At 35.8% G+C, this 20,163-nt stretch overlaps 1 protein-coding gene across 1 annotated transcript; it reads left to right on the top strand.

Annotated features, from left to right (window-relative positions):
* The first annotated feature begins 17,693 nt into the window (after nt 1-17,693).
* Nucleotides 17,694-20,047, top strand: ankrd63 (ankyrin repeat domain 63). The gene has a single exon (XM_088925402.1). The coding sequence runs from the start codon at nt 17,818-17,820 to the stop codon at nt 19,420-19,422; it is 1,605 nt and encodes a 534-aa protein (XP_088781528.1). The 5' UTR covers nt 17,694-17,817; the 3' UTR covers nt 19,423-20,047.
* The last annotated feature ends 116 nt before the right edge of the window (nt 20,048-20,163 follow it).

The raw sequence follows: 20,163 nt of genomic DNA, 5'->3' as shown, positions 1-20,163 counted from the left end.
ACTGCTGGGAGTGTGTATGTTGCCTTATATACTGTAGTACTTCTTACTGTGCTTGCAAATCAAATATGCTCATTTGTCTGAACAAAGCTACTTTCTTCTTCTAATTACGAAAGGGTTTGGAAACATGTAAGGAGAAACAGGACAGCATCTGTTTCAAATTTCTGAACTGACTTGTTTTAAAAATGTATTATAGGTTGGTTTATGGGTAATTTACCTGGGCGGCTGACTATACAGCATATCAGGAGCCGACATAAGGATTTACTTGTTGTTTTGTGGGAACATTTCTTACAACCTATACTGATATTGCATGAAGTAGTGCTAACCTTAGTGTATAAGAGAAACCCTGTTTCCTTAAAAGTAGTACCTTGGAATCTTTAATGACTAAAGGTTGTCAGGACTGTGGTTTAACATGTCATTCAAATGATGCCAATAGTGGAGCACTGCTTTGGAATTTGTCACCTAGAGGGGACACACCCAACCCCACTAGGTAAGCTCTTTGTGGGCCCATCTGGACACGATTTCCTTACTCTCACTCACTACTAGCGTTGTTTTTCACATACAATACATACTTATCTCAGCCAGACAGATTCTGCACAGGCTGGCACTACTGCAATTCAGGGTCCTTCTGGCTACACTTCCTGCTTTCTGGAAAAGGTAGTGCTAGGAGCTAATAATCAGCCCTCCCACCCTGCTCTCATTCGGGCAGAGGGAATTCAGCTGAGTCTGCTGCTCTTCAGTTTCCCAACTTCACACTAATGTGTCAAAGCAAGGAGTATAATAATAATCTGTCCCACCCTTCATTCATCTGGGCTGAGGGATTACAGGCATGTCTCCTGATCTCTGGTCTCACAGCTACACATTCATCACAAGCCTGATGGGCAGCCCTTCCAGCTCAATGACAACCATTCAGTCATTCATAAATACATTGCCATTTCATCGTAAACAACTACACAGGCTTTCACAAGAAATTTTCTCTCTATCCAAGCTCCTTGATCTCACATGTTGTACTCCTGCTGGAGAAGACTCCTTGGTGTTCTCCACCTGCTGTCTTCTCACCATTCACTCTTACAGACAAATGTGACAGCACTGAGCACACAGCTCTGTACCACCGTATCACATCTCAGGCAATTCCTTCTTCAGCTTTCTGTTGCTTAGAAGATTATTTCACCAGGCTCTCCCTCAGAGCTACAGTGGACACTGTAGGCTCCCACATAAAAAAAATCTCTTTCCTAGGGACCTTGGTCACACATACTCACACAGCACCCATGATGCTGCTTTTCTTGCGCTTCAACCCTGCTGCTGGTAGCAGTCAGCTACCCAGCCCTGTTGTATCCTGAGTGAAAACATATACAGTACTCTTACATTCCTGCAACTACCAATTTCTCTTCATGTCCAATAAGCCTGCTTAAAAACACACCCACAGCTGCCAGCATCTCTCATGCCCAGCCTGTCAGTGTCAAACAAATCCATAGCTGCCAGCATTTATCATGCACAGACAGCCTGCATCAAACACAAGAGAAACTGTGCAGTCTCCCTACAGTCCAAGACAATTTGTTGCATCTCTCAAGAGGTTAGACAGGCCTTGTATAATAGGACAGCCCACAGCTGTAGCTCATCAAACCATCAATTCCATAGAGCTGTGGCTTTCTAAACAGACACCGACTGATGCCCTGTCTCAACCATTTACAATCAGCCTGATTTTCACTAGATGTCTCCTATCCATTTGATTTACAGGTGCAGACTTGCTTAGTTTCTAAGATCAGACAAGAACTAAACGTCATGTTACAGATGCTCACAAACTCTCTGTATGTAATTTGTATTTAGTTCATTTAGATTTTGAGTTCTGCCTTTGAATGCTTGCTTCATGTAACAGTAAAATTTTAGTGGTTCGAATATTTCTATCAAATCTACTCATATTTATTTAAAAATAAACATACTGTATACAGTATGTGGAAGGATATTAGACTTCCCAATTTTACTTGTCTTGAGAAAATTCAATACCAGCTGTTTTCTTCTTTAGAACAAATTGTAAATAGACACTTATACATATACTATACAGTCTGAAAATACCATTTATACCATGCTAACAATACAGAATTTCCACTTGCTTGATTTTTATTTGCACAGATAAGTGAAGAAAATTAAATTATAAAATGGAAAACATTAAGGGAAATTTGTCCTAGATTTTGATTACACAGAAGGCAGGAAATGAACTTGCATGTTATGTTAAAAAATACAGATGTTCTCATTTCAAATGACTGAAGATAAAAATGTCTGGAAGAAAACCACTTATGACTGAAACTACTAATAATTATTTTACAGGGTAACAACAGTAGTGTACTCAAGAACATTAAGTTCTGTCCCAGGGCAATCACTAATGACTTCCGTGTACAAAAAGCCATTTTTAGACTACTGAGAACATTAATGTAATCAACACATAACTTTATTACACTATGGAACATCAGTAGTTTTGTTTCCGGCATTTATATGTAACCCTCAGTATTCAATGCCTAGCTGATAAACTATGAAAATAAGTTTCACTTCATCCATTATCAGAAAGCTTCTGATTCCCAATACCTGTCACAGCCACCCAAAACATATCATATAAGAAAAAAACATAGAGCCAATCAATCTTCAAAAATAAATGTTTTGTAGTTTGGTCAAATCTTAATTAGTGTGACATAGAACTATTGGAAACTATTATTTATTTGACATAAATTGCTTGGCTTAGGGAACAACACTCAAGTGTAAGAGCAAGGGTAACAGGACCACCCCCTCAGTTCACAAGGAATGAACCAGGGAGCCACTGCAAGGATGAAGATGGGGTGCAGATGTGGTGCGAGAAAAGATATACAGTACAAACAAGGTTGTCTGGAGGCATTTATGCACTGGACAGTGGAAATAGGTCGGATTAGAATGGGACCTCCTCCCAGTCTTTTGTTAAAACACTTCATATATTTGCAGAGAGTGACATATTTTGAGAAATGAACTGTTTTTCTGAAAGACTTCTGTGGCATTACTCTACAGTAACACAGGGACTGACTGTGATTGTAGGAAATAGTAGTCTTTAATTTAAATTATAATGTAAGTATTTTGGTCCTAGAATGATAAATTTCCTGTATATACTGTAGTTCAGTAAAATAAAAATGAAAATTATTTATAGCACAAGAAACTGTAACAACCACTAAGAAAGTATGTTCCATCCATTCTCAAGCAATAAACTATTCACTATACACTTCAATGTCCCAGCAAGCAAGAGGGACAATGTGGGATACACGTGAATGGGACATCACCCTATCACAGGACACACACTCACACCAGGGCCAATTTGTCCAGAAGCCAATTAACCCACCAGTATGTCTTTGGATCATGAGAGGCAACTAGAGCACCTGGAGGACCTCCACACAAATATGGGGAGATCATACACAAGTTACAAAATGTTACAAAATGTTAGCCTGCTAACATAATTTAGAATTTTGAAATATGGTTGTCTTGTTTTTCAATATGGTTTTTCAATATGTTGAGAAGCTCTTAAAATTCAATTCACTACACTCTTACTCAGTAATCATAATGCCACATTGTCAATATCCACATGTATGTAAAAAATATTTTTCACAAATAGGTGTATTTTTTTTTTCACCATGAGTGCTTTTATAAATTTACTTCAACATACAGCGCTGCTTCTAAGACAAAATCAATACAGTATTCCAGCTGTGTGTTTGTGTGCCCTGGCTTTTCCTTTGATGTACAAAATTAAGCAATGCAAGATTTTATTTTTTTACTTCAACAAGGTATTTAGTAGATGAATAATTGATACTAGATGCACAGAGATTGAACAAAAGCCTAGACCCTGAGCAGTTTATACAATGGGAAACTGTCTTTTTATAGTGCTCTTCAGCAGCATTACAAAGGATTTCAAACACATGTGCCTTCTTATTCTATTTTTAAATGTTTGCCTGCCAAACCTAACTGTTGTCCTAGAGACATGCTTGCATTTCAGCCTAGAAATAAGTTGAATTCAGTTTTTCAAAGAAATTATTAAATTTGTGACATAAAACGTTTTTTCTTAAACAAAGAACTGTTTGTCTCCTGAAACACATCCAAGTATCATCTGTGACATCTAAAATACTACCAAATACTACCCTGTTTCTTGCCCAATATTCAAAATAATTTCCTTTAAAGATTTTATCGTTATTTAACTTGCCTATAGTTCAACTTTCTACTAACCAATTACAAGATGCTTCAAAAAATACAGTAAAGGGTTTTAATTTATGTGTCATGGAATTGAACAATTTATTTTCTTGAAATAATAAAGGTGAATTAGTATTAATTTAATAATTGACCACTCAGTATAATTCATTATTTATGTATAGCTTTCCAAATCATAGCAAGTTCATTCTGATTATCTTTGACACTAGCAATGTCGAAAAGACAGATAGCACTCAGTTTCTTGTGTTATTACGGGCTGTCTGAGCAGGGGGGAAGGATACTAGGTATAGACTTTAGGCTCAGTTACTGGGGGTTCAATTCCTCCCTACCTATTTGTGTTGAAGTGTAGCAAGAACTCTTAACTTTTATTAAGTAATACAATGTATTGTAATTGCAATTGTAGTCATTGAGCAAAGAGCTTATAAGTATTTCATCATTATTGCTTGTTCATATCTGGATGACATGACAGATTTAAACAATCCACGTGAAGCTTGTCAGATTAGCTAGTTCTAATCTTCCAGTGTAATGTTAAGTGCTGATAAGAATGTTGCTAAGTGCTGTTTCACTTACAAGTGACATTAAAGACATTTCCATAGCCATGTGTAAATATGTTACCGTATTGTGGCAAGTTCGGAAGAAGTCTTTTAAAGAAATGTGTTGACTTCTACATTTTAGAAATTAATGGGTTGGAAAATAGCGTAAAAGCAATTTCTGAGCAGGTCCACTGTCTTTATAAAGGTGAAAAAGCTACTTTATGAACCCCCCCCTCGTATTACCCTCATATTATTAAAGCTGAATAGAGTGAGTTATATACTGTATGTGTGATGGGTTTTTTCTAGTATGTCTGACAGACAAATATGAGTTTTAGAGTAATAGTTAAAGTCTTGAACCTAACCACACAAATTCTAAGTTATTTCTGCATTTAAAGTAAAGTTAAAGCATTTTTTATAGGAATAAATCAAGAAAGCCTGATAAGAATTATAGACTAATGGCTCCTTGGTAAACTCACAGCATAATTTAAAGCTAAAAAAGAAAGTGGAGTCATGTAATTGATTTACAGACAATGCTGTTCAAGATGACTCATAATCTCTGACATTTTCAGTGGAGCCCTTTATACTTCATTATCCCCGTATAAAAGCTTGTCTTGTTGGTTGCTTTAATTTTTTTCATGTTTCTTTATTTATTTTTTATCTATCTGTTTTTGACAGGATTCAGACATGAAGGAACTAGGGACTGTTTCTGATGTATTGCACATGTCTATTAGTAAAGACATTTTAGATTAGTTTAGACAAGTTCACATTTTTTGTAAAAGTTCAACAAGTAGTTTTTATCAAAGATGCTTCTTTATGACCATAGAGTATACAGTACATAAGTGGTCTCAAGATAAGTGACTTTATAGATTAAATGTGTTTCTCATGTACTCAGACGTGATGTCTTCTTACAGACATAATGTATAGGTAGGAGCTTGTTTTTGCTTTTTATAAAAAATAACATGTACAAATGTTTTCTGTCTCTGAACCTCAGGTTTTGAATGATAACATCAAGCTTGATCAAGTCACAATAAAGCTATCTTTAATAGCCCTCACAAGTGAGGTATCGTGAAGTTCATTAAGATTTAGAGAAAATCTAAACATACTGTACACGTATCACTTATATTGAAAATGCATCATTCCATGAAGTCATTAGAAGGAATATGATGAAATATTATATTAGCAGAGACACTAATATTTTACATAAAAGACAAGACATACAGTAAGTAAATTCATTATGCAGATTAATATTTGTCATCAGAACAGTTACGGGTCTTGCCTGCACACCCTTGTATCAATACAATCTACAGTATACACCTGTGACACATGCTTTCCACCAGATTTGATATGCTGTCTTGTGCGTTTCTGTCTTATTCCTCTTGTAGATCCTGGACAATAATGTGCTTATTCACACATTTACTTTTATACTAATTAATTTGGCAGATGCTTGTATCTAAAGTGACTTGCAATCATATACTCTCTAAACCCCAGATGCCATAGGTCATCTCAGCTCATTCCACTAATGTACAGTATCATGGGAATCCAGTCTGGCAAATGAGGACTCCACAGCATATTTTTATCCTGCTGGGATGATGTTTTGTTAGGATGTACCCACAAGATGGCCAGTAAATGAGGTCCCAGGATTTGATCAATCCAAGAACTCCCTATCAATCTTAGAGAAGCATCATGAATCATTACTTCCCAGATCAGGACCTCTCTTCTGTGTTGATGGACTGTTTCACTGTAACATTTTTCCAGGTTAAAAAAGGTAGCTGAGATCACCCCAGATGGTAAGTAACAGCGAGTTGGCTTAGTCCACTCTCCAACATACTGATGGCATGAAGGTGTTGTTTTCTTAATAAGAAGGGCATATTGGTTCCCTCCTGTGTTTTTCTTCCTTGACTTTATTCACACAAGGCCATTCAACTTTCTTACTATTGAGGAGATGATGTTTGTGCAAAAGATAGTCACTTTAGTGTATCATGGTCAGCCATGAATGATCAATTAATTGTACCAAAACATTTAATAAATATCCAAAATATGTATGCTTTATTTTATTAAATACATATATTCATAAATAGAGCAGGAAGTTTGTTTTTTATTCTCAGTATAGTGAACTAACAAATTAAAATGCCAGATCATGATCATTATCACTGCAGGTATATACATACTACGAAGTTATTTTCCTGTTTACTGTGTTTATTGCTTTTTATTATCACTTGCTTTCTATGGTACACAACCGTTTTCAAGTTTCTAAGAAAGATGTACTGTTAGCTGTAATTTTCTGTCACTCAAGTCTCTTCAGCTGGAAGCAAGGTATTAGATTTAACAAAACTGCATATTAAAACTATTAATTACAGTTTAGCACTAACATAAAGGGAAACAGTAGTAATTACAGGGTGTGGATATGCATAGCAACAGGCTGTGTTTTAACACAGGGATAAATATCCTCACTCTGTGGTAGGACAGGAAGACAATGAGGTTGATGTCAAGTTACTGACAGGTCTGACTGAGATGTTAAACACTTCCAATAACATCCTTAAACTTTTAATAATAGCATGCTCGTCTGAAAGGGTGACATGCAGGAGCACAACAAAGGGACACAATCAAAAAGGCTAGATAGGTTTGTCTGTCAAAGAGACATATCTTAATGTGCTCAGTACTCAATAAGTAAAGTGAATAAGTAAAGTGAATAGCAGTGGGGTTTTTATATCTGTCCTGTTTGGTTTTGGACTTTTTCTTAAGGTTAATATTGGCATGTCATAGATACAAAATTCTGTGTGTATGTGTATAAGATATCTTATTGTGTTTAAGGGTTGAGTTTGCAATCTATTATAATTCCAACTTTAATTGCTTTCTTTCTGGCAAACGTCAGTGAACAAATAATATCCATCCATCCATTTTCTAACCGCTTTATCCAATTCGGGAACACAAGCCAGTTATTCCAATAGAAACAAGGCAGGATACATCCTGGAAAGTATTCCAGTCAATCCCAGTGAACAAATAATATGTATTTTAAAATACTTTATATTCTTCTGGATGATTTAAAGATTTATTTTAATATACCAGTGGACAAATAAATGCATCTGATGTCATGAATGTTAAGGGCTAATACAAATACAGGAGCCATGCTGGTTTAACATACACTTACACAATACTCAGCCAGCAGCCATTTCACCCTGCAGCTCACAAATGGCAACCTACTGCCCCTAAGCTGTGTGAGCCTGCTCAGTACCTGGATGGGAGACCTCCTGGAAAAAACTAAGGTTGCTGCTAGAAGAGGTTTTACTGGGCCAGCGGGAAGTGCTCACCCTGCAGTATGTGTGGGTCCTAATGCCCCAGTATCAAGATGGGATACTACACTGTTGCAATTCTCCATGGAAAGCGAAGGGCATGACAAGGCACAGAAAGGCATCAACCAAGCCACTGCAACCAAGGAAGTCTCCAGTTGTGACGACTACTCGTACCACTGGACCCAGGCTTCTGAGGTCGAGAGAGTGGGACTTCCCCAGTGCAATGGCTTTCCCACTTCAAAATACTCTCCCGCACAGGTTTCTTCATGCAGCTCATCTTCCAAACAGATGAGCTGCACAAAGTTCAACCATCATTGATGGACAACCATCACACAATACATACAATACATAATAAAAGAGCTCAATTTCTTTAGTAATTCTCATCTAAAATTTAATTTTAAACACCTTTTTATACTATCAAGAGATCATACTACATTTCATTCATTCTGCAAATTGGGATGGGGTAGGAGCAAGTCAGACAGGAGCTGGTCATGATCTGGACATGAACAATTCTCACAATAATAAGATTACATTCCTATAAGAGTGCCTCAGCAGTCTTCTGCAAACAAAAAGAGAAGTTTAAGCAATTGAGAAAGTCTTGGCATTGTAAGGGATTATGATCTATCCCAGTCTAATGCCTTTCTAAAGGCACATGGACGTGCATCGTGCTACAGACCAGGTGCTCTCACAGAGTGAGAGTGACAATGTGTGAAACTATATCTAAACTCAAGCTGTTGAATCCTGTAATGAAAAAAAAACATTAGAAGACATTTTAGAGGAAAATAGAAGTGAGGGAAGGTTCTCTGCAGAGGAAGGAAGAGAAAACAATCAAATTGCCTGTTGACCTTGATAAAGCTCATAGTGCCTCACTTGAAAATGATAAGGGTAGGTGTGCTCCATAAGGAAAATAAGCAAAGGCAATCTGTAATATGCACATCACTGTTTTTGGCCATCTGATTCAGTTATTTCTTACTGCTGTCTTTAGGTAAAGAACCTGAGAAATTGTGTGGCTTAGCTTTACTCAGTTTTCAGTACATGTAACTTACAATACAACACATGCAACTTTTAGGAGTAAATACATAAATCGTTGAATATCGAAGTCATGCTCACAGGCTAGCTTATGTTATTTCTCAAAAGGGAGCATGTCAAGGTAAAACTGAAAAAAATAAAATACAAGGTATGATCATGAGATGAATCACTGAATGGAAGATCTTTACTGACATTCAAGAAGGATGATCACAACCAAATCACATTATCATTCAAAACATCATTTCTAAAACCTACATAATATATACTGTACTTTATAACTTGCAAATCTCTCTTCTCTTCACACGTCACCTTATTTAGACCTCCACCAGCCCATCTCTGCATGATGTACTCCTCACTCTGCATGGGTGTACCAGCCTCCTTCTTGACCAGGAATGTGGCCTTCAGCCAATCAAGCTGAGCCAAATTTCACCAATTATATTACTGAACACTCAATTAACATCTTCAAACACGCCTAATTCATGGTTGTCATTATTTTTATTAAACTACTTTTGGAAGAATAAATCACAGAACCAGAAGGTTCTCAGTTATTCTGTGACAGGACAGCTTCAGATCTTCACTTATACTGTAATTTTCAGCTTAAAATGAAACAGCAACACTATTCTTATATTTTGGGGTTAGAAAGAATCAGCATTGATGAGTGCACTTAACACCACAATGAAAGTTAAATGTACACAGTAATGTGTAAAACCTTTATAACACAAAATAGACTGAATTTCCAGGTGTGTGCAACACCATATTCTGTGATTTAGTATGAGGCAACCAAACTTCTGGTGAGCTGAAGCAGCCCTATTATATTGTAAAGAAGCAGGCTTTTGAATACATCTCTTTTAATCAAATAGAAATTTTGCACTCAATTTCAAGATGGTTTTGATGAGAAAACAACTTACAATACAATACAAGAGATGATACAACTTGTTAACTCTGCATACAGATAATGTTGGAACATTCCTGCAGTGAAATGTCTGCTGCACAACCTGTACTTATTCTCTCCTACATCACATTACATTAATCATTACAGTGACTAGTGAGCAGGAAGGGCTGCTTTCCCTCGCAATTCTTGCTCTCACCTGAGGCGTGAGCAGGGGTTTGTGACAACAGTACTTTGACAAAGTTTTCTTTTTTGGAATTTGTAATAGCAATTAATTTACTTTGTTATCGAGATTTAATAACCAGAACTGTGACTGCAGTTCCACTTTAAAGGAATTATGCATTTAGGAAGATGTAAAATTGTTTTCCTGAAATATATTTTTATTTCTACTACTAAATGGCATCAGACTAAAATATTTCTGACCAAATCAAAAATGGATCAGACTTGTAAAGTCACACTTTAAAGGTATGATGTAACTTAGCACAATTTAGGTTGAAATGCCCTTCCAACTGCCATGTTTACATTTAGGGATGAAAGGAGACCTGATTACAGTATACTAGCCTGAATCTTATTTAACTAAGGTATGTCAAATCATACAAAAGAATACCTTGTTGCTACTGACTTGGTTGGTTTTGTACATGGGAAATGGTTTGGTCTGATTATTTACACTAGAGAGTTATCATGTAATGCTTTAGTGCACATCATGCTGTATGTAATTATTTTGAAGGCTTCAAGTGCATTTATTAGACAAACTTTAACTAGGCAATGGAGAGTCCTAAAGTACTTATTCCAGTAAATTCTATTTTTTATTTCACCTTTAAGAAAACAAGTACTTGTTTTGAAAATCAGCATGCCCGGGGGTATTTTAAATTGGCTGTTATAATATTGCCTTTTGGGACACAAATTAAAAAGTGCAGCTGTGGTTTTCGTTTCTCATACTGCCTTCTGTAATTAGATTCTCCTGACCACAGATTAGTTTTACTTTACCCTAATTTCTACTTAATGATTCTAAGAACTGGCCTGTGATTAAAAACAATCAATAACATTTGTATCTATAGCTATTTCTGTGCTATTGCATTCATGTTTTCTATTAGTTGGATCTTCAGCCAATTCTGGAACATTGAAAGGGGTACATATTTTGACACTCACTGATTTATTTTCACTTTTAATTTTGGTGAAGTAAATTAGATTGTGCAAAGTCTGCAGATAGCCCAAGCAACATGTTTGCAGATTTACATAAGTCATTTTAACAACTTTATAAAGACATACGCTGTTTTATATGTTGATAACCATCATGTTATCAAACATCTTGTCATTCACAAGCCCATTCAGTCAATGTAATAAAATCTGACAGACATTTAAAAAAAACAAATCTGGAACATTTCTGCATTAAGTTTTCTACTTACCATTGCTCTGCTCTGCTCTTACGCTGTTCTGTCACATGTCAGAGCCATGAATATGATTATCCCCTCCTTTAGTGTTTCAATAATGCTGCATTTTTTCATTAAGAAATAGTTTTTAGAGTAAGGGTGGCGGTTGATTCAGGTATGCCTGCATTGCAATTTTCTAAAGAGCATAAAACAATAGGATTGTAAAAAAATAAATAAAAGAATTAGGTTTCAAAATAATTTATAAAGCATGTTTATGAAACAGTTTTTTTTCTATTTTAAAGTTTCAACAAATGGATATATGACATGCTTTAAATAAATTATTTTAAAACCACACATTAGCCTAAACCGTTTTAGAAATAACTTTGTGACTTACTGTACATTCTATTACAGTTTATGTTCCTGCCACTATTGATGACATATATTTATATTGCTATAGTGTGTACAGTAACTTTTTTGTCAAGTCTTACAAATCTTAAATGCTTTTTAAAAACTATAAGATCCACTACCAACACTGTAAAAAATAAGTTATAATCTGAATGTCCCAGGGTGTACACAGTGTCAAAAATAGTTCCTACCAAAAGCAATTTCAAAGCATACGTCTTAAGTACATATTATCATGTGTCTTCAAAGCAACTGAACCAATACAATAGTTCCACTTGAGCTTGGGGAATATGGAACTTAAATAACAGGACAGCTAGAACGATCCTGGAATTCAAGATAAGGAGAAATGTGACAGAGGAGCAGCAAATGCGTCCCACCAAAGAGTACAGTATCTGTATTTAAGAAATACAGGACTATAAATTCCCCTATTATTACTTTAGTAGTAGAACTTTCTTATATTTGTGCATTCCAGTATCAAAGCTACTCAAATCTATTTGTACTGTGTATGATAATGTATTTATTGTTTATACAGTATATCCACACGAATTTAATAGCAGATGATTCAGTTATCTATCTCTGACTTACAATAATATTGTAAAGTCACCTTGAAAAGGCATTAAAAATTGATAGCAGGTTTAAAGAAAAAAACAGAATGTCATGCTTTAGTAAGTATCTACGATAAGTTGTAGTCATGAGATTTTCTACACATTGCACATTTTTATTTGTATTTGTTGGTACTTTGGTACTTAAAGTATGTTTATTTTTCTGGTTAAATTCAAACGAATCACATAATTTAAAGTTTTTAAAAACTTAGCACATTACCTGTACTCAGCCTGTGGTAAATTTGATTTGGTTGTTTATGCCCTTGGATGGAAACAGAGGTTACATCATCATCCTCATGTCACTTTCATTGCAGTAATTACATTATTAAAATGGAACGTGTAAGCTATCCTGGGACAGCAGTTTAATTAGCTGTTAGAAAAGCCATTTGTGTTCAGAATGGAAATTTAAAAAAGCCTTACAGAGCTCATTACATCTACAGCTACATCTTCATATCATACAGCCTCTTGATAAAAAATCTTCAAAAGAAACTCTTTCAAATCTTTAGATATGCCTACAAATTATTTTAAAGAGAATCTTTTGGAAATAAAAATGATTTTCATTACTGTTAGGCAGAGACACTGCTCAAAAAGGACCTTTTTTTTTCAAAATAATCTTCAAGTGACATTTTAAAAAAATCAAAAACAACTCAATCAAAAACCATAACTAAAGCCTTAGAGATTTACTCACACTTTGTGGCAAACATACCATATGCAACACATCAGTTGTGCATGAATATTAAACCAATATTAAAACACTTACAGTAAAATAATAGAGTAACTGAATGCATCAATTCTTAGTGTACACCAAAAAACAACAAAGATCCAAATTAAACTATGTGCATTACAGCTGTATATAGAGTAATTAGTAATATAGAGCACCTGAAGAAGGCTCCACAGCCGAAACGTTGTGTTCTCTTTCCTCTTTTTTTCAGCATGGAATAAACCTATTACTTGTTCTTATATAGTAATTATCTGAGTAATTACATGAATTGTACCTACTGTATAGTTTAAGAACATTGATTGACTGCCTGAATGTGTAGTATTATCTAGATCTAAGGACCATTTTGTAAAAAACAAAAAATTGAGAATAGCTCTTTGTCTTCGGTAATTAGCCATCAAATACAATTACTCATCATTCTTATGGGCCATATGACATTCTGAGGTTTAAGTAGAGTGTGAATGAAGATCTGGGAGTTTGGCGAGGTCACAGAGTCCTCTTTTCATTTGAGTTGCCATGGTTCTTCACTCTCCTGGGCTGTTCTGACATAGCAACATGTACCAAAAGAACAGTACTATTACATCATTGCACCAAACAGCTTCGAACATATATGCAGTCACAATATGAGGACTACTTCAGTGAATCAAGTACCCAAATGGAAATGCATTTTTATTATCCAGAATAAGAAGCACTTCTTTAAACAAAGAGTAGTGGTTGTCTGGAACAAAATGCCAGTCATGTTCTTGGAGCTGAATTCCTGGCATCTTTCAAGAAATGGCTGGATGGCATTCTCAGATTGAGAAAGCAATAGCAATAGCGTAGGAAAAATAAATAAGGCTTTCAAACCCTTATTTCAGCCTGATATTATTTTCATATGAATCTAAATATAGAATATGAATTTTATATTTATATTGTCCAGCTTTAGCATAATTTTTCCTTTGAGAAAAAAAAACATACCTTTTTAATGAAGTCTTTCAGATCACTCAACACTTAGTCCATGTTTTCTGTGGAGCTGAAGTCGGGCTTGATAATTACTGTATAAGACTGAGACAGGCCTGTTCTCTGAACCAAGGAATTAGTAGTTCTTGAACTGAAGAAGGTGACTAGAGGAAACCGAGTATTTGAATTAATAGTTATTTATTGTGAAATATGTAAAATTTTATTCCACTATTTATACTTGATAGTTTCATTGGCAATTGGCATTGTTAATACCTGACTGAAGTGGAAAACCTGCATTCATAGTGGTAGGGTTTCTGATATTTAGTGATGAAGGGTAATTGTTTTAGGCCTATGTTCTAAGAAATAAGACATTTAAAAATCAAGCCTTTCAACTCCTCACATACACAAAATAAGTTCAATGCTTGATTTTTCAGTGTTCTAATTCTCTAGCATACTATATTTTATCCCCTTTTAAAACACCTTTTGTCCACATTTCGAAACACAATTAACCATAATTTACAAACATACAAAAATATCTCTCCATACCGAATACTCCTTATGTGGTCAACATACTGTATTAAGCATGCAGGCAACCGGTGCAATTTTCCAACCAATATAATTTCCAATTCAACCAATATAATTTTCCGATATATTTGCTGATATAAATCAGCTGCCCATTTTTTATGTTATATCATACCTTTCTATGATTTACTACACTTTTACTGTTATACACTGCTTTATTACCTGTAACTGTACTTAAACCACATTAAGTAGACACATTTTGTAATGCTTAGAACACACCAACAACAATTTTATATGTTGTCCAGAGGTATAAAATTTTAACGTAGATTATGAAACAACGGACTTACAAAAACAAGTTACAGAAAAGAGTGAAATGTAAAGAATATTATTCTATTTTCTGCAGTGGGGCAAAAAAATCTGAACTACTTACTAGTAGTCAATAGGACACATCCTTTGTACACATGACCTCTCTAAACCAGTACGACTCTAAAATGTTGTTAAAATAGTGAGAATAAACTGGAGTCATTGTGAAGCCCAGGGTAAATACATTTTGCTTACAGAGAGCATTGAACCAGCTTGATTGGTTTCTATCTAGAAAACAATTGATTGTCGATAGAGGCTTTTTATGTGAATGACATAAAAAACCCACAGAGTGGCTAGCCAAAAGTGATCATTATTTCCAGGTGGCTGTCAGCAGTGATTAAAAGGCATGGTTTGCCACTATATTTACTGAGGAAATGCAATTAATATGGACAGCATGTGGCTTTTTGTGACTTGTCCTGTTTTCATTTATTTGATTTTATTTTATTCTTTTGGGGATTTCAGTCAAAATTAGAACCGGATTGTAAATGTTGATGTTAGCAAGCATTTTAAAGAGAAGTGTTTGTAATAGTTTCATTTGCTTCAGTTTTCTTTGTTTTAGACAAAGTATGCCTTAATTTACAGATTAATTGAAATGCCAGTTCAGTGCTGTCAACTCAGTTGTTTCAGCAATGTAGAAGATGCCGAACAGATATTTATACTACTGGATAATAATCTGCATTTAGTGCACAATCTGCATCATTCTGACTGAAGCAAATGAACAAGTGGGTTGTATTCCCTAGAAGGCAGTTTTTATCTTGGACTGTTGGAGGGAAACCTATTTTAAGACATGAATTTTGAACGGTTTCAGAGGGCTTCCTAATTCTGGAATAATCCTGGTTCATTGCAGGAGCACATTGTTAGTGGCTGATAGTAAGTATTGCTTTGGGAAGACTGGGAGATAGTGGATGGGAAAAGAGCATCAGTGGTTTTGAATATCCCCTTGGAAGGGGGGAAGGAAGGTTTGGAGAATAGCAGGGATTCAGTAATTTGGTAGACAAACAGCAACTGGCTAAATTTAAAACATTAAAGTTATACAGTATTTGCATTAAGTATTCTATATTTGATAAGAAAAACAAGATGGACAATAAAGTAATAAAAATCCAAGCAAAAGAATTGAGCAACATAGAATACATCTGTGAGGGTATTTTATACCAGGAACAAAGTGGTACAGTTTCTACCATTTTTGTAAGGCACTAGGTATCTGTATAAAATGGTCAACATTAGCAGCACAAAATGGAACTTAAAATGCCATTCGTTTTAACAAACATCTACGGCTGGACCTTTCACAAATTTAAATTTCCTATTCATCCCCTTCATTCATCAATGATTCAAAGCCCACACAGACCTTAGACAGCATTCAGACAAATTCTGAATACTTGTTGTAAAATAATTCTAATTATTTTTCAGGGACAAGCAGCAGATTTAATTAAGTGTGTTAAGTGCAATCACTCGACTATCAGAAAGGGTCTTACATAGTTAGTATATCAGATACTCACAGTTTATGGATCATTGAGAGCATCTAATTAATGTCAGGCTTTTTCACAGGTTGCTTTGGTACAGAAGCAGGTGGTGCCTGACATTTAGCACCAAGGTCATACTGCACAACAAGGTGTTTCTGAAGATGAAACCTTGTAAAAGTAGTACCAGTGCACTAACAAGCTCCCTAAATGCTGTAAAATATACAGTAATTTCACTCTATATTCAATAAAGAACAAAGTTAATTCAGTTAATTTCACTCCTTTCCTAACATATCTAAAACATATTTTCAAATCTTAGAGTAAGGCAGCATGACATGAATTTAACTAAAAAGAGAAATGTACTGTATTGTGTATTGTATTGTGTGCTGTTTTACTCAAAACGACTAGCTAATATGAGGTTCTGTGTTTTACTACTGTATAATTTTGCCATCCTAAAACAGTTGCAATGCAAAAGTGTTCTCTTTCTGAAAGTCTTCTTTTAAATGTGGATTTAATTTTTGAAGTCTCATTTATAAAACTGACAAGATGGTCACTTCACAAACACGCACATTCCTTGAGTTTCTGTTGAAATTTCAGCTTCAATATATATTAAATAAAAAGGAGAGAAAGAAATTTAACTTGCATAATGTTTTCATTTAATTAATAAAAGATTAATCTCTTTAAATAGCTAAGATAAAACTAGCAATATAAAAATTTAAAGGTTATGTCATGTCCTGAAATGCATTTCTGGCAAAAGGACTTTTTACTGAAATATAGTAAAAAGATGCTTTAATTTAAAGTGCTTGTTTTACACATTTAAACTTTCTTGCTATATCTCTTGTTTTGATGGGGAATGAAACACAACCACTTAACACTAAATACTGCCAATCTGCAACAGGGTAAATTTAGATGTCTTTTACTGAAGGGAAGTCCATTTTCTGTACTATTTAATTTATTTTATGCATACTTCACAGTGGTATTAGGAGCACAGCGTTTTTTTCTTCTTATTCACACCTAAAATAAAAAATAAGCATTCCAAAGTGCACTTGTACATGCGGCATTTTAAAGCTCAGGGCTATATCCATCAACAGAAAAAAATGTAGCCTCGGTGACATAACAACAGATGATAAGTGGCTCCTTTTGGAAGTGATACTCATCACTATTGCCTGCAGGTATGAAAATACAAACTGATTCCTTGTGCATTTGTTTAGTTACAGATCGCAGCCTTCCCTCTCCTCTCGGCATGGAGAAGTTATTCTGAATGGATGCTGTAAGAGCATCACAAGCCTCGGACGGCTGTTCCCATAGCAACAGAGGCAGTATGAATAAGAAGGTATAAAAAGCCACACACCTCTTCCCTTAGCATCACTCAGCTACACGCCACACACACAAGGACAGAAGATGCAAAGTGTGAGCTAACTCAACTTGTAGAATTCATTAGATAAACTTCAGTAAGAGAAATCTCCTGAATCAAAATAATAGAAAATTGCAGGCATGCTTCGTCCAAAAGACTTGTGTCAAGGATCTGGAACCAAGACTTTCTTGGAAGCCATGCATAGTGGCAAAGTGCATTTGGCTCGCTTCATCTTGGATGCCTTGGATGGAAGGATAATCAACTCCAAAACAGAGAACAGCAAAACTCCTCTGATGTTTGCTGTATCTCTACCAGACCCAGCAACCAGAGTGAAGTTCACTAGACTTCTTTTGGAGAAGGGAGCAGATGTGAACTGCCAGGATGATGAGGGAAGGACAGCGTTGAGCCTGGCGTGCGAACTGGGACACCTAGATGTGGTGAAGCTTCTTGTGCAGTTCAATGCAGACCCTGAAATATCTGACACGTGGGGTAATAGTGCCCTGATGTATGCTGCCTGCTCCGGTCACAGCCAGGTTTTGGAATTTCTCATCCGAGCTTTCAAGAGGCTTGGGCTGAAGCTGGACAGGACCAATCAAGCTGGACACTCAGCCATCCAAGTGGCGAATTTCTTTGGACACAACCAGTGTGTCCAGGCACTGAGCATCCCAGGAAATAAATGCCTCAGTTTGGAAGAGCAGCTCGTGGATGTGAGTAGGAAAGAACAGGGAGAAACACGGCGGCCCAATCGGCTGCCCAGACAAGTGCTGGAAAGGTTCACCAAACAGTTCCACAGTAAATGTGAAGATCACCTGCCTGCTGTGTTTCAAAAGCAACTCAGAGTAGGCGACAGCAATGGACTGAGAAAACGAGTCAAAGTTCAAAACCAGTCCCCAGAAAAAAAAGGCCAGCAGCAGCTTCACAGAAACTTCAACAAGGATGGCCAGGAAATTAAAAGCACTGCTCTTTTCACAGTCAAACAAATGCAAAATTGCAAACTGAAGGACAGAAAGGGTTTTAAAACAGAAGGCACAGCAGAGCAAAGTAGTGCAGGTGGGTACAAAGACACTGAAGTTACACAAGAGGAGATAGAAAGAATTCCAGTCTGGAGCAAAGCACAGTCATTCAACAGCGAGCAATCAGATCAAGGTGGTTTGTCTGACACAACCGATCCCTCCATAAGAGTTAGGAGGGGGTCACTTCAGGGTGAGCAATCTGTAATTGCAAAAATGCAGTACCAAGAGAACTCGTATTCCGTGATGAATGACTCTGACAAATATCTCACTGCGCCTAAAACGCTACTAAATCACAAGAGGCGGGAGCAATCTGAGCAGCTCGAACACAGCCAGCCAGCAAATATAAATTTGAGCTCTAAAGAAATTGACAGCTCTGCGCACTCGGGAATAAGAATGTGTCAGAAGAGACTAAGCCTTCCACAGTACGGGCGCCCAGACAAACTTCTCACCCAGAGAGTGGAGATGCCACCGGAGAGGATCCAGATGAGGCCGCCGATGATTTCTGCGTTGGGAACACGGTTACTCCGGAGGTTCACAGCCCCAGAGTTCCTGAAACTGGTAAAAGACTTCCCCTCTGTGTCAGATGGTGAAAGAGTCAGGATGTCCAGATCCGAGACGTTTCCTCTTTCATACACGCACCAGAAAGTAAATAATCAACCAAGCGTCGACAGCATCAGTGGAGTAAAATGTGAGTTCGAACATAATGGCTACAATGTCATCCATAATGTGTAAAGAGTATTAATTAAAACGTCATAAAAACATTATTTCAGAGCATTCTTTAAATAAGGAAACAGCTACTTGTAAAAAAGAACGAATACTTTAATAAAATATGAAATGATGAAAGATTAACCATATTTATTCAATTACAATACTGAAATGTAACGTAAACATAATCACTGCAAAAGTAAATATTTATAGAATATTTTAGCGGAGATAAATTATTTAAAAATAAAAATGTTTTAATATCTATGTAAAGAGCTTAAGATAAAAGTATCACGAATGCAGAAGTGTGACAACTAAAACTGATGTTTAAGGAAAACATTTCTAAAAAGCATGAACAAAAAGCTATAAGCTATAAGCAAAAAGCTGTAAGTCCAAGTCATGTATACTGTAGATAGAATATTATATACTGCACCTTATCGCATTGAAGCTGAATGTACTGCATCTGTATACATTTGTAGCCAACTGTGGCATCTGCAGTAACAATGTTGTCCTATTGTGTCCAATAGTTAAAAATAAGATGCAATCAAATGTAGTTGTCTTAAAGAAACATATTTCTGAACCTAGTGTGTTCTAAATATATGACCGTTTTTGTTGTAATTATTTTTAATGTTAATAAACTATAATAAATTATTAACTTCGTTTATTGTTTGTTATGTGTTGGTTTTGATTATTCTTTACAAAATGTACTCTATCGCCTTACATTTTCTCCTAATTTCCTAAAGTCTTTTGAACCTGTCAAAATAAGTACTT

This window comes from Atractosteus spatula, chromosome 9 (genome assembly GCF_055471065.1).
Source record: "Atractosteus spatula isolate fAtrSpa1 chromosome 9, fAtrSpa1.hap1, whole genome shotgun sequence".
Taxonomy (NCBI): domain Eukaryota; kingdom Metazoa; phylum Chordata; class Actinopteri; order Semionotiformes; family Lepisosteidae; genus Atractosteus; species Atractosteus spatula.
Note: the sequence above shows the minus strand (reverse complement) of the source record. Positions and strands in the feature narration are given on the sequence as shown.

What these genes read in the sequence shown, in the direction of transcription:
- ankrd63 (XM_088925402.1), top strand. Translation starts at nt 17,818, where the DNA reads ATGCTTCGTCCAAAAGACTTGTGTCAAGGATCTGGAACCAAGACTTTC.